Genomic DNA, 15,141 nt, shown 5'->3' on the forward strand with positions numbered 1-15,141 from the left:
TGTTAAACACATACGATACTACTAGAGAGCTTATAACTAGATGTGGCTTAGTTGACTACATTTGAGCCACAACAATCCATGTTCACTTCATAACATTCTTAACTCTCATTAAAAACTACCACCCAGACATTAGATCTAGTAGATTTTCCTATGCTTTAAAATGTGGTGATCAATTTTTTGAGAGGATGGCAAACATTGAACTCAGACTGAACCTGATGGAATAAATACTTGGGATAAAAGCTAGAACAGAATGCAAAAAACACCCTAGGTTGCACAAGATGGGATGAAAGAGTGTTCTTAAAGGCCATCACGGATGAAAAAATCTAGATCACAACATAGGTATTCCACAATCTCTTTGTAAAAAAATCAAAGAGGGGGAGAGAGAGATACACACAAACTCCATAACTTACATTATCCAAGGTTGCAAGTATAACACACTTACTCTATCACACATCACTATCACACTCCATAGTTTACATTATCCAACGTTGCAAGTACAACACACACTCTCTACCACACATCACTATTACACTCTCTTTTAAATAAACCTAACCCTAGCTCTACCTTGTTGAATGTGTTTCACATACACACATCTTGATACATAGATTTCTCTCTCTCAACACCCCCCTTGAAATACATATATCCTTAGTGTTCTTGACCCCCCCCCCCCCTTTTAACCTATACCTTTAAGCTCAAGCTTGTATGTAAGGAAAAGTGACACAATTTAGTGCAATGAATAAATAAAATTGCCCATTTTTTCTCCTTATTTGGATTCATGTCAATATCTTTTAGCCAACTCTATCTTAGAGCATTCCTTATCTTTGATCTTGTTTCACTTCACTTTTTCTCTCTAATCTATTCTCGCTTCATCAACGTGCCTCATAAGCATTCACTTGAGGCATCAAGCCCTCAATCACGGCATCATTCAAGGCAATGAACCCTTGGTGCAATAGAGTCATTAGAGTGGTAGGCAGCATGCTATTTGTGTAGCCACTGTACATGCTACTATTCACTTTTCATCTCCTATAGAATTGTTGTTCTTGCACATAAAAACAACACTATTTAGCCTAACCTTGGTGGATTGTTCCACCTATTTTGCTCTTGCTAATTGCTAGAGGATTGTCAACAATATCATCATTGTCTTCTCTCTTCTCTTCCATCACCATGGGCCTCACGTTCTTCTCTATTTTTGTCATGGAGCTCTCCAAAAAGAAGGATTCATAGTTTCTTGACATAGATGATTCTTATGGGATTAAAGCTAGAATTCACACCTTCTTTGCTTTGATATGCTTTCTTTCCTGTCTTTTTCTCATTGATACCTATGTATGAACCCACTTGCAACTATTACTCACTACTCTATAGGTTTCTTTCTCTCCCCCCATATATTCTCTTTACCTACAACAAGGCCACCACCATCCTAGCTAGAGTCTTAAAATGGCTACTAGAGGACATTATAATAGGAAACATAGTTAATTAGGACTTGAATGCTCTCTAACTAGAGTACGTGATAGAATCTTTGGAAAAGATACATAAAGTTCTCATGAAGGACCCAACATTGAAGTTAAATCGCACAAAGGCACAAAATAGTATAGTTAATTATGGTAGCACATTGACCTATGCCATAGCACTTAGTGTGGATATCACTCTATGTGAAATCATGTCATCCATGTATGTGCTCTAAACTTAGCCATCACTACTGAAGGATCATGCTAGAGAACACATTGCCCAAGAGAAAGAGAAGAGATAGAGAGAAGAAACTAAAAATCCCAATCCCATTGGTGAGCTAGATAAGAAAATGAAGAATCAAAGGGAAGAAGTTGACCTAAGCTTATCATCGTTAGGTAAATACTTCATGACCTTCGAGCTAAGAAGTATAAATTTGTTAAGGGTCAATTGGTTTTATATTATGATGCCTGTCATGAGGCTATTTCCAAGAAAGTTGGAACCCAAATGGGATGGTCCTTATAAAATAGTTTGTATAGGAAAGAATGATTGGACAATCTTTTAGCGGATTTGCAAGGGGTAGAGTTCAAAACTAAAGTAAAATTCAATAAAATGAAACCATATTATGTATAGGGGCTGACATTGGATTTGGTGCCTATGCAGGTCCTTTAGGATCTAGCTTAAACTTGTAGATGGTACCACACTATTGGACAGAGAAAGTTATTCCTTATTGTGAGCAACTATATTTAGAGTAACATTACCACCAAGACAGAGTGATCTGGTGGAATAAGGGTTATCACATTTTGAAGAAACTAAAAGCCTAGATGAAGCAAAGTGAAGAAGAGTATGAGAGAGCAATTAGGCCCTCTGTTGAAGAAGTGCTTCATAAGATTAGTCCACCTTAGAGCAGGTGGCTCATATCCTGGCAGGAAAAGAAGAATCCTTCAAGGGGAAGGAAAAATCAACATAAATCAATGAGCTCACAAGGACAAAAGATACCATGATTGTGAATAAGGAAAACAAGGTGCATTTAGATGAATAATCCAAGCACATACACAAGCCTCCCATAGGAAGCCAAAATGTAACAAGTAGAGTGGGAGCTCTAGAGCATTTATGTGAAGAGCTCAAAAGGTACAAAGTAGAGGCAATAGTAGCAAAATAGGAGCTTTAAAAATGTTTCAATGAAACCTAGAAAGCATATAGGAAGTTCTTTGTGGAATCTGAATACTAAGTATAGGAACTCCAAACTCAACTTAAGAAAAGAGATTCAAAGCTCCAAGAAAAGGTCTTTGAGCTTCAAGAAAGTGATGTAGCTCTCAAAGTTAAGGAGGAAGAGGTGGACAAGCTATGCAAATAGTTGCTCGAACTGGATTATAAATTGATAGAGGTCTCACTTCAACTAGCCCAATATAAAACCAAAACAAACCTACAAGAAAGATAGACATGTTATTTTTACAAAACACAAGGCCGGTGGAAAGTTGCATATGCTGGGCTACAAGAAACTATCATTGCTATCCTAATAGGGACTATTGGCTAAGTAGAAGGTGAAACACATAGATTGTATGAAATGACCCTAATGAAACCGACCAATGACCTAGGTGCCACAATGTATAATGAGAGCCAACATAAGGTGCAATTAGATACTAGGATTGATACCAAGCACCTTAAAAGACATGGTGCAAACTAGAGAGATCAACCTAATGAATGAAGAGATAACCAAAGAAGACTCGATTTGCCACCTAAGAAAGAAAAGATACAAAGAGCACGAACTAAAGGTAGTAGGCTTTCTGCAATGCATTCTTGATGGAAGTTAGAGGAGGCATATAATGCTCATGAAAATGTACTCGCATAATGTTGCCTTATGCTTGGAGTCAAAATTGTATGTGAATAATGAGATGAATATCATAGCTCACACACATGAGCTTCTCATTGGAAACCATTGTATACTAAATTTTTTGACAATGTTAGCTAAAACAATGGCCAAAAGTGCAAACTATTACTCAATGTGGATGTGGTTTATTATGTGTCGAAGCTTCTTATCTAATAAGGGGGGATTAGATTGGGTGGATAATATTTGAAAGAGGAAAAAGTAGCCAATCAATGCATGACACATTAGATATGGGTTTTCATATTAGGGTGGATGGTTAATGCCCAAAATTTGACATGGTGAGATGCATCTCATTTGGGCCTACCCGATTAAATGTGATGTTTTCCAGTGACTTTTGGAATAGGTTGAAGCCATGTACTCTTGTTTATAAGTAGGATACATAACCATTGGGCACCAAGTAACCAAGCCTGAAAGTTCTAGTGGACATTAGATATTTAATATGGTGGATAGAGGTTTCCAGTGATCTGTTGTCTAGCATCATCGTAGTGTGAACTGGGCTCAAAAGTCAATTGTTTTGATGAAACTAGATAAGTGATTGTTCTAAGCTTGTTTTAGTTTGTAGATGTTGGTGCACTATATTAGAGAAAAGTGTAGGATATTCTTGAATTATTATTGCTTGTATTTTTGTTAGCCCTCATCTACATGACTTTTGATAAATCATACACATGGAGGAACATAGGATGAAAAGAGTTAAGCTTGAACATGAAATGTGGATCAAATTGTAAGCAATCTCATGAGAAGAAAGCTAAAATGCTAACATATAATCTTAGAATCAAACAAGGAGGTGACACATCAACCTATGTTATATTTTCAATTATTATATTGACCTTACAAGCTTGCTTCTTATCTGTTGATGCTCACTCAAAATAGTATTTGACATATTCTTCGACTATTCTCATGTGTCTCTACCTTCTACCCTGACGTGTGTGAGCTATGATGGCCTAGAATACATCAGCCATTGCTAACCAATCTCGTGAACTTGACATGATACTCAACTTCACTTTAGAAGCGTGCAATATCTCCTACTCAATCATTGATCCAAAATGCAAGCTTTTGAAGGGGTTTTAGGTTGGAAACTAGCTCAATTATGCAAAGTATGTCCTAATTAATAGTACATGTCAAAATGCAAGTTTTTGTAGGGGTCTTAGGTTGAAGCTGAAAAAGCCCTCTTTCTTTCTCTCTCTCTCTCTCTCTCTCTCTCTCTCTCATAGACGGTGATGGCGCGTTTGGCCTCGTCCTCGATTATGAAGTCTGCCATGGCTGCCTGCCGTCGTCCTGTCTCGGCCCCTCGTATTGTCAAAAACGCTGTTCCTCAAGCTTCTTCCCCGGGGGACTCGCGCAAGGTCTTCTCGCGATTTTTTTGGTAAGGTTGTCTCTGCACAAGTCTTCCAACTGAACCTCTACATGTCAGAAATGTCCTTTCTCTGTCCCGTGTAATGGATGAATCCGTGACTGCACACTTGCGCAGCGGTTCCTGAAAGTAACAATTCGCAATTGGATAATTCTATCGGACACTCCTGCCTGCATTTGGTTTGAGTTTTCTGGTCTTGTTGGCTTCAATTCAAACATGCCAATGACATGCTGTGCATTGTTTTTGTTGTGATAGCATGCGAGGGGCCATTGTCAGTCTAGAATCGTTGCTGCCATTGCACAATGCTGAAGCCAAATCACATTTTGTGTCCAAGCTGAGCTCAGGAGATCTCTGTGTTCCCTTTCTGCTTCAAGGTTGGTGTGATGGACGATTCCTTTGTCAACTATTAGAAGAATCATTTGGAGCACGATGTTTTGTGGTATATTGGATGTCTGTATTTGATTGCTTATTGGTTTGATTACACATCGTTTTAGGGTCTGAACGTGAAAGGGCATGTATTAATAGCAGACAAGGCACAACTGCCCTACAATTTCTTTGTAGATTATATTAGGAAAGCAAGATCATAGGAGCAAAAAGGATCCCTTTGGCTTCAGTATGTCTTCTGTATTAAATCCAGGTCCCATACAGCAAGAGATAGTGATGTAGCTTGAAATGGCCTCAATAGATGACCATTCCATGATAATGGTGGAACAGAGATGAAGTTGGCTTGTGCACCATTATCCAAGAAGAACAATGCATGCTGATCCCTAATTTTGCCCAATGATTTACACAACTCAATAGCATCATCATTGGGTTGATCACTAAGAACATTGGGTACCAATCCCATTGATGTTTTGGGCTTTTTTCGCTCAAGATCTCCTTGATTTTTTGATTTTTTTGGCTTATTGCCTATTGGGACAGTCCCTTGCAATCTGACCCTCTTGTTCGCAAATGAAGCATTTATTTGTAGCCATCAATTCCCTACATTGTGAAAATGGTTTTGAGCCCTTTCTTTGCTGTTTTGGTCTCTTGTTAGGCTGATTTTCAGAGCTTCTCCTTTTCTCAGCCTTAAATAACTTTTTATTTGGCTTCTCTGTACTCTTTAGGAAGCTCGAATTCTTCCCATGCAACAAAGTATCTGCTATGATAGCAATCTCTATGAGTTGAGACTGTTAGCAGAGTAGTTGTCAGCTCATGTGTGAGTCTGAGCTTGATCTGGGCTGGGCATTTTTATTCGGTATTTTAGGTTTTTTTCTGGTGTGGCATTTTATGCCATTGGGGCATTTTATGCACCAGTCGGCCAGCATTAATGCTGTCCGACCAGCATTATTGCTCCCCACTTTTTCAGCCTATTTATACTCAGTGACTCCTCATCATCATCATCATCACCTTCACCATCTGCAGACTCTGTGGAGAGAGGAGCCAATGCCAGTGCCAGTGCCAGTGCCCACGCAGCCAGTGACTCATTGTTGTATGCGACAGTCTCGTGTTCAGATATATGGATTCCATTTCCCGTGCATACATCTGAGTTCTCATCTGTATCGTGTTATTTTCTTTTCTCTTTTTATCTTGTGTTTCAGCAGTTTATTTCAGCATATGTTTATGCTTCCACCGCTGCTCCACTTCTGACATGGTATCAGTTTTCAGGATGTGTGTTTCTGCTGTGTTTTATTGCTGATTTCAGGACTGTTTTGTACCCCTGCTGATCAGACGACTACTGTCGCAGCCAGGCAACCTGTTTTGGGGCTGTTTTCAGCCTGCGTTTTTTGCAGTTTTGCCATCGCTTGCTGCCTATGCACCCTCTACTGCCTGCGTTTTCATCTGCAGCTGCTGGCGACAGTTTTCTACCTGCTTTTCTCCAGTTTACCGCCCTGCGTTTTGCTGATTCAGCGTCTCTCGTGGCTAGGTGACTGTTACTTCAGGCCGTTTTTGCTGTTTTTGGAAGTTTTTGACTGATTTTTTGACTTTCTGCAGCAGATTTTGTCTTCTATTGATCAGCTTTTGGGTTATATTGCATGTGAACTCTCATTTTCTGCAGTCTGTGCTTGTGTTTTGGCTGTGTTTCCTCTCTAAATTCCATCTCTTCTCTACTTCTCTTCTTATCCTCTCCATATGGCTCCTCTGTGCACTTCCACTGATGATAAGTTACATGGACCTGATTATCTCACATGGAGTGCTGTCATGAAAGCTTGGTTTGTGTAGAAGCGGTTATGGTACATCGTCTGTGGAGCTACTCCTCGTCCTCTCCGTCATTTTCCTCTTCCTGAAGACTTTGATGAGGACAACCATGAGGAAGCGGTGCTCACATGGGACTCGGACGATGCCCGTGCTTACTCGGCGTTGCTTCGGTGTATTTCTAAAGCGGTCTTACCGGTGGTTACCTCCTGTAGGACATCTCCTGAAATATGGCAGAAGTTGCAGCAGATGTACGAGGCACCTTTCACCATGCGGGCAGTCACACTTTATGGGCAGCTCTAGCAGATGAAGTTTGAGCCGAAAGATACTATTCAGTCTTTTCTTCTTCGTATTACGCAGGTACAGGACCAGCTTCGGCACATGTAATCTGCTCTTCCCGAGGCGCATCTCGTCAGCACGGTCCTCTACAAGCTCCCCCCGGAGTTTGATGGAGTGGCCAATGCTTTGCGGGCGCAGACATCATCGACTCCTGTCAGTTTTACACATATGACCTCGATGCTTCTTGAGCATGAGACATCCTTGAGATTATAGGGGCGGCTTGCGGCACATTATGGAGGTGAGGCTTATGTAGCTTCAGAGAGGGGTAACGGGCAGAAGAAGTCGAAGGCCCAGTGTTACCATTGTGGCAAGAAGGGACATTTGCGGAAGGACTGCAAGACGTTAGCGGCTTCCAGGAAGAAGGAGCAGAAGACGAAGCGGGATGTTGACTCTACCGATGAGTTCTCTCCTTCATCCGACTCCGACTCAGATCCTCCGACCAAGGTGAAGTCCAAGGCGCGGAAGGGATCCTCTTCTTCGGATCGTGGGAAGGGCTTGGTGGCCCCTTCCTCGGTTGCTTTCTAGTAGTGGTGATGAGGTCATTCCTCACGACTCTCTTGTGCCAGAGAGGGAGTGTGAGCGGGTGTTCAGATGGGGCAGCCGCGCCTCATCTATACTTTTATACAGGTGCACAGGTTCCAGAGAGGGACGTCCCTGACGCATCGACTTCAGTCTGGCGGAATCAAATCTTGGAGCTGGGATTGACATCCAGGTTTATGCTGAGGGAATCCATGGTCACCTATGTTCAGGGGCATTTTTGACAGGATGGTCTTGTATGCTACTGCGAGACATTGGTGATGGACACAGAGACATGCTATGATCTTCTCTATTTTCAGGTGTTTGGTACGATCGACATCGACATCATGTTCTCTCCGAGGCACCTTGGTGGTGACTTGATCACCCACAGCTTGGGTATCCATGGTTCTACTTGGTGGTTCTATGTTGTATAGTTTCTGATCCCTTTTCCTTGTACTATTGTATTGTATCAGATCACCCATGATCTGAGAGAGGGTGTTAGCAGAGTAAATGTTAGCTCATGTGTGAGTTTGAGCTTGATCTGGGCTGGGCATTTTTATTCGGTATTTTAGGTTTTTTTCTGGTGTGGCATTTTATGCCATTGGGGCATTTTATGCACCAGTCGGCCAGTATTAATGCTGTCCGATCAGCATTATTGCTCCCCACTTTTTCAGCCTATTTATACTCAGTGGCTCCTCATCATCATCATCATCATCACCTTCACCATCTGCAGACTCTGTGGAGAGAGGAGCCAGTGCCAGTGCCAGTGCCAGTGCCCACGCAGCCAGTGACTCACTGTTGTATGCGACTGTCTCGTGTTCAGATATATGGATTCCATTTCCCGTGCATACATCTGAGTTCTCATCTGTATCGTGTTCTTTTCTTTTCTCTTTTTGTCTTGTGTTTCAGCAGTTTATTTCAGCACATGTTTATGCTTCCACCGCTGCTCCACTTCTGACAGAGACATGCTAGACACTGGATTTAATACAAAAATCCTTGATTCCTTTAGGCAGCCCACAAACATATTTTTTCACTTGCTCACGAAGGGGCACAGGAGGATAAGAAGTAATGGGCAACAATGCATTCCAAAACCTTCTATTATATTGCTCCAAATTCTTGCATTCCTTAGCATCTATTCCAAGTTGTCATTATGTCTATCGCAAATGTACTTGTCAACAAATTTGATGTCAACATGTACTTGAATTGTATCCATGTTGACGGTGCTCTACTTCGCATCAAAAGAGTGGACCACTATTGCAATGCATTTTCCTTCAAGAAGGTGATTGCCTTTCGAATCTTTGAGGACTCAGTGAAGTTTCCCCCTGAATAGGTTGCATTAAACTGCTGAACGAAAGTCCACGCTTTCAACCTATCTTGTGCTCCATTGAAGGACTCAAACTTCATTGCTTTTCCACCCTCATCATAGTCTTTTACTGCCCCTTTGGGTGCGAAGTTGCTATACACTGGTTGCTGTAAAAAGGGTGCATTTGTTGAATTTACATCAAAACCAACACCAAATGGAGTATTTGCATGACCAATACTCATTCCTTGAGCCCCATAAACATTCGGGGGTGTAGATGCATTACCAAACATGCTACTTTGTGCCCTAGGCATCAAGCTAATGTTGCCATATATAGGGTTTTGCATATTTTCAGCCATATCTGAATACATTGGGCCTTGCGTACAGTACTCCTACCAAAGTATCTTGGCTGCCCCATCTTCGCATGTATGCCCGGTTGTACAAAATCCATTGGATTGGTAGCATGAAAAATCGTGCTTCCACCAAAATATCCTGGCTACCCCATCATAGCATGCACGCTTGGCTGTCCAAGATCCATTGGATTGGCACTTTCATGATGGCCTTGCATTTGCATTCCTTGCCTCGTAGGTACCAACTGTTTAGGGTTGGGCATTCTCTTCGGTGCATCTTGCTGTCCCGGAGGTGTAGAGGACGTCTTCTTCTTCTTGCCTTTGCTGTCCTTCTTTGGAGCATTCAAATGGTCATCAGCCTCCTTATGCCCTGAAGGCCGTGCATCTTGCCCAACAGCAACATTTTCAGCTTGCTGTCCATGGTCTGAGCCTTGTCCAAGGTTGGGCATTGCATTTCCTTATGCCCTGAAGGCCGTGCATCTTGCCCAACAGCAACATTTTCAGCTTGCTGTCCATGGTCTGAGCCTTGTCCAAGGTTAGGCCTTGCTGTCCATGGTCTGAGCCTTGTCCAAGGTTAGGCATTGCATTTCCTTCATTCCCATGTGAACGTTCATACTGAGAGGCATCATCACTGCTCGAGTCCATCTCACTGTAGAAAGACATATTGCTGTAATTTCTCAGCTGAGAGTAAAAATCAGCACTAGCTCAAAGCTTTGGCTTGCAATCAGGCGTCTCGAGCCCACCAAATCAAGGGATTGAGTGGTCTTCCGGCAATGGAACCATGGAACCAGCCTTTCTCCTCGGATAGGGTGGTAAATCCTTGATTACAACTTAATTACAGCAGCAAACAATAAATGCAAATCTGAAAATACAAATTGACCTACTGATCTTGGACACTGCACACCCGATTGGCCCCAAAATTGGCGCCCCTTTTGGTATTTCTTTAGCTTTATTGAAGAAAAAGTCGACTTACAATGGGATTCTCCCAATCCCTTTCGGTATTTCAACTCCCCTTGCTGTCCAAGGTGACCAGCAAGTCTTCAATCTATTTTGCCCCTTGATTCGGACACTCAATTGGCCTTCACCCACCATAGATGATGGAAATGCCCCAAATTCAATGGCTGGCTAGTCCTCCACTTGAATTCAACTAAAATTCACCTTTAGCCTTGTTGAGTCTAAGTCTTGGAGCTTTTAATTTTTGGCACGCTTTCTAAGGCTGCTGCTAAACCCTAATTTCTGTTGTAAATTAGGGTTTACAGCAGAGAAATTTGCAATTTCTCAGCCTCCAAGGGTCCAAATGTTGAGATCTTTGGAGCAAGGCTGTGAAATGGTTGGGAGATGAGAGGGAAAGCTGTAGAGAGAGAAAATTCAGAGTTTTGTCGCGAAGAATGATTGAAAATCAGTCAAGTGCAAATGTTGCCCTGCCACAACAATGTGTAGATGCAAAGAACTGAAGAAAATCAGTTTTTTACTGCTGTTGCCCTGCCTCAACAGCTTGTAGATGCTGTCTCTTCCTATTGATTGGCCTTCTTTTGTCCCTGGCTGCTTCAGAAAGGTCCTCCAATGGCTGCAAATCAGACCAACAGTCTCTCCTTCCTCTCTCTTGCAGGCTGAATTTATAGAAATGCCTCTCTCCAGCCTCTAAAGACGTTTTTCAGTCTTGCATGGGCATTTTTCACAAGTGGTAGCCTTCCCAAATGGTTTTTCGAGCATTTTTCATAATTAAATATTAATTTTCAGCCTTAAAATACTGAAATTAATCTAATAATTATTTCGGTGCCTTGAAAAATAATATGACTGGCCAATAATTAAATTGGCTAGGCAACTTTCATTCCGGAGTGTCTCTGTGCTTTGACCATCAGATTGGTTTCAGGTATCATTAAACGCCACTTCTCTGGTGTCACCAATTGACACTTATGGCCAAATGGATGACCTAGGCCAACAACTGGCACCAGATACCACCAAGTACTTGTGCGGCATAACTCATAATAACTTTTGCCTTTGACATCTCGTGATTTCTTCAGATCGCGGGCTCGTAAATTTACTTTAACCCTAGTTGCACCTCACATGTGCATCATTTACTTAATCATGTGATTAAAAATTAATCCACATGTTAAGTGAGGTTTCAAAAATACATGTCCTCATGACACCCACAAGTTGAAGCATAAGGAATACCCTTCATAGAGCTAGCTACCTTATCATCTTTTGGGCTGGTGGTAAAGAAACACCAAGTGGCTTAGCATTTGGCATAGAAAAACTATCAAGTACATTGCTAATGTACTTTTGTTGTGAGAGAAATAAGAGATACTGCTCTCTATCTCTCATCACATGCATGCCCAAAATGTGTTCGGCTGCACCCAAGTCCTTCATGGAAAAGGCTGAATTTAATTGTCTTTTTAGTGGATTAACTAGCTTTTATGCTTACTAGCAATAAGCATATCATCCACATAAAGCACAAGGATTATAAGGCTTTCCTCATCAACCTTCTTTATATGTAAGCAATGATCTGCATTGCTTCTTTTAAACCCATGTGAGGGCATGAAGGCATCAAATTTTTTATACCACTGTCTAGGAGCCTGTTTTAAACCATGCAAGCTTCTCTTAAGTGTACACACCAAATGCTCCTTCCCTAGCATAACAAAGCCCTCTGACTGTTTTATGTACGGCTCTTCTTCTAAATCACCATGTAGCAATGTAGTTCTAACATCCATAGTTGTTTTCAGACGCGTCTGAAATGAATTTCAGATGTCTGTAAACGTTTGAAAAACAGACGTCTGAAAACCCCATATTAGACTTAACGTTTTTTAAAATTAAAAAATGTTGACGACTTTACACAAAAGCATACAGAATGTGGTCGCCTTTATCTACCGACTCTTTCCCTGGATCCAGGCAGTGTGAAACACACACTCCTGAGGAATCGTGACAATCTACTCATCATATATTATGCAGTTTTGCTTTTGGTTGTTCCCTTTCAGTTTTTAGTCTACTATGCAGTTGGCATTGGGCAACTTGGCTTGAATCTTGATGACAGATGTATCATGTATCATGTCAATTCCTTGAAAGTTGAATGATGAATGATGAATCCTTCTATATTGACTCAAACTCTCGAGTCTCAGTCTTCAAAGTTCAAGAGTTGTGCATTGTTCTTTTATTTTGAAATTAGCACATGCTTATCATGTTTATCATATCTTAAAGTTGTGTATTTTTCTCATATTTTGTTAAGAATATGTTAAAAAATTAGGGTCACATATGATTCAGGTCTAGGGTCTGAATCATACTCGTTTCATACTTTCATACGCGTTTGCGTTTGACGTTTGATTCACGTATGGAAAAACTATGCTAACATCCATCTGATCGAGTTCAAGATCCATAGATGCTACAATAGCAAACAATACCTGAAGAGTGGTCATTTTGACAAGTGAAAAGACTTCATGAAAGTCAATCCCCTCTTTCTGTTTGTAACCCTTAGCCACAAGCTTGGCTTTGTATTTGGGTTTGCCATCCATATACTTGATTTTATAGACCCATTTGTTAGGAATAACTTTCCTATCTTTGGGCAATGGAACCTATCTTCATGCATAGCTAGCTCCCACTTTTTCTTTAACTCACATGATAATGCCTCCTTATATGTGATAAGCTCACCCTCATCTGTGAGTAAAATGCATTTTCATGTTGCTGTAGTACATTTTCAGGCTGCTGCAATTCATTTTCAGCATGTTGATTTTGTTGCGCAAGCTGATTTTCAGCATCCCTTTGCTGCCCATTTTCATCTGGCTCAATAATGATATGTTGATTATCAGCATCAAGTGCCATTGAATTTTTAGTGTGGCTGATGTTAGTTCAAGTGGCTAATCATGTTGAAATTTCACTTTCTTTTTGTTTAGATCATTAGATATGGCATTTTTTGGCAGCTTTGACTCATTAAATACCACATCTCGACTGCATAGTACCTTTTTCATGCTTGGAACCCAAACTTTATAACCCATTTCACCTTCATCTCCATAACCCATGGAGGTGCCTGTGTGGGATTTCATGTCAAGTTTGGTTTTGCTATCAATAGGTACATGTACATAGCATTCATAGCCAAAGACCCTTAAGTGGCCATATGAAGCAGGTTTGGTAGGCCAAACCTCTTCAAGGATGCCACTTTCAAGTGCACGATGTGGAGATCGGTTGCAAATATGTACCGCGGTTTTAAGTGCCTCTCCCCAAAATGATTGCGGGAGATTAGTTATGGATAGCATGCATCGAATATTTTCACATAAAGTGTGATTCGTTCACTCAGCCACACCATTAGATGACGGATCATAAGGGGCTGTAAACTCCTGTTTAATCCCATTTATATCACAAAACTTATTGAAATCTTTAGATACATACTCTCCCCCATTGTCTGCCCTTATGCATTTTAATTTTAAACCTTTTTGAGTACTAACAAATGCATAAATCCTTTTAAAGGCGTCCAATGCCTCGCTTTTCTGCTTAAGTAAGTAAACCCATAGCTTTTTAGAACGGTCATCAATAAAAGACACAAAATAATAGAAACCACTATGAGTTTTTATTGGCATGGTACATCCATCAGAATGGACTAAATCCAAAATACATGCCTTCCTAGAGGCTCCATGAGAGAAATGCCGTTGCTGTCCTACTGATAGCCTCTTGTGACATGCGCCTGCTGCCTTTTGGTGGTCGCCTCTTGTTCACGCCTGCTTGTTGATGGTTGCTTGGTCATGCCTGCCTGTCGCTGGTTAGTCACTGGTCAAACGCTGGTGCTGCTTGCAGTTGCGTTGGTTAGAACTGACCGCTGAGTGGTCATGCCGATTGCCACCTTCCTTTCGCCTGCTAAAGACAATGTCGTCTGCAACACAGAGAAGTGACAACCTGCTGGTCTCTTTGCGTGCGCACGCAGGGACTGACTCGTATAGTCCTTGGGACGAGCACACACTCTCGCTGCAACTCTGATACCAGTTTGAACGAGAGCAGGAGTGCCTAGGTGGTGTGCGCAGAGAAAACAAGGTGTGTTTAATAGTAGAGAGTGCAAAGAGAGTGAAGACTCGAGTTGGGTGTGTACCAGTGTGGTACACACAAAGAATAAAAGAATGTATTATACTCGCACCTGCAAGGGTGCGGTCACATGTACATATAAATTTATACACGAGAGTAGCAAAGGGCCTTTACACCCAACAAAAGGAACACAAACATAGAGAGAGAGAGAGAAAGCAAAAGATGAAGGAAAAAATACTGCATTGACTTAAGATGAATGCTGAATACAATGATGAGAATTGATTAGTCCTTGCATGTAGCCCAAGGTGCCAGTGAGGGCACCAAATCAGGCTGAGATGATGGCAGCACTACATTGGAGTGTTTGGGAGCTAGTGTGTGTTGGAATCTGTAAGAAAAAGTGATCAGCCAAGTGTGGGTTGTGGCTATAAATAGCCAAACACCTCTGAAACAGGCCGATTGCTAAAAAAGCCCCTAAATTTGACTGGCCTGCTAAAATAGGCGATATGATTGTAATAAATGCAGTCCGATTGCACATAAAAAATGGAAAAATAATGACAAAATATCCCAGGTAATCATAGAGTAGGTAGGCATTGTCAGGGGGTGGAATCCAAATGATAGATAGAGGAAATCACAATAAATATGCCTAAAATAGAGGAAATGCATATAAATGTTCACTAAACTTTTAGAGCTCCAATGTCTCCGTCAGACTGAGAGAGAAGCTCACAACCAAGAGATGACAGACTGACATGACTAAATAGGGCATGCTAACAGAAACCAA

At 41.3% G+C, this 15,141-nt stretch overlaps 1 protein-coding gene across 7 annotated transcripts in view; it reads left to right on the forward strand.

Moving 5' to 3' along the window:
* Positions 1–4,497: 4,497 nt before the first annotated feature.
* Positions 4,498–15,141, forward strand: part of LOC148016575 (uncharacterized) — a 29,687-nt gene continuing 19,043 nt past the window's right edge. For 2 of the 7 annotated variants that reach the window (XR_015688179.1, XR_015688180.1), the window contains exons 1-2: positions 4,501–4,694; positions 4,938–5,056. Coding sequence is in view for 3 of the 7 variants with exons in the window: in XM_087664742.1 (XP_087520868.1) it covers positions 4,549–4,694; positions 4,938–5,056 (265 nt within the window). In the remaining 4 variants the exon portion in view is untranslated. Of the gene's footprint in view, positions 4,695–4,937; positions 5,057–15,141 lie in introns of all 7 variants that reach the window. The other 5 variants (XR_015688177.1, XR_015688178.1, XM_087664742.1 and 2 more) reach the window with 5 other exon arrangements.

The sequence above is a fragment of the Lygodium microphyllum genome, chromosome 23 (assembly GCF_053477565.2).
Source record: "Lygodium microphyllum isolate KBCC chromosome 23, Lygodium_microphyllum_v1.1.10, whole genome shotgun sequence".
In the NCBI taxonomy this organism is placed as follows: Eukaryota; Viridiplantae; Streptophyta; class Polypodiopsida; order Schizaeales; family Lygodiaceae; genus Lygodium; species Lygodium microphyllum.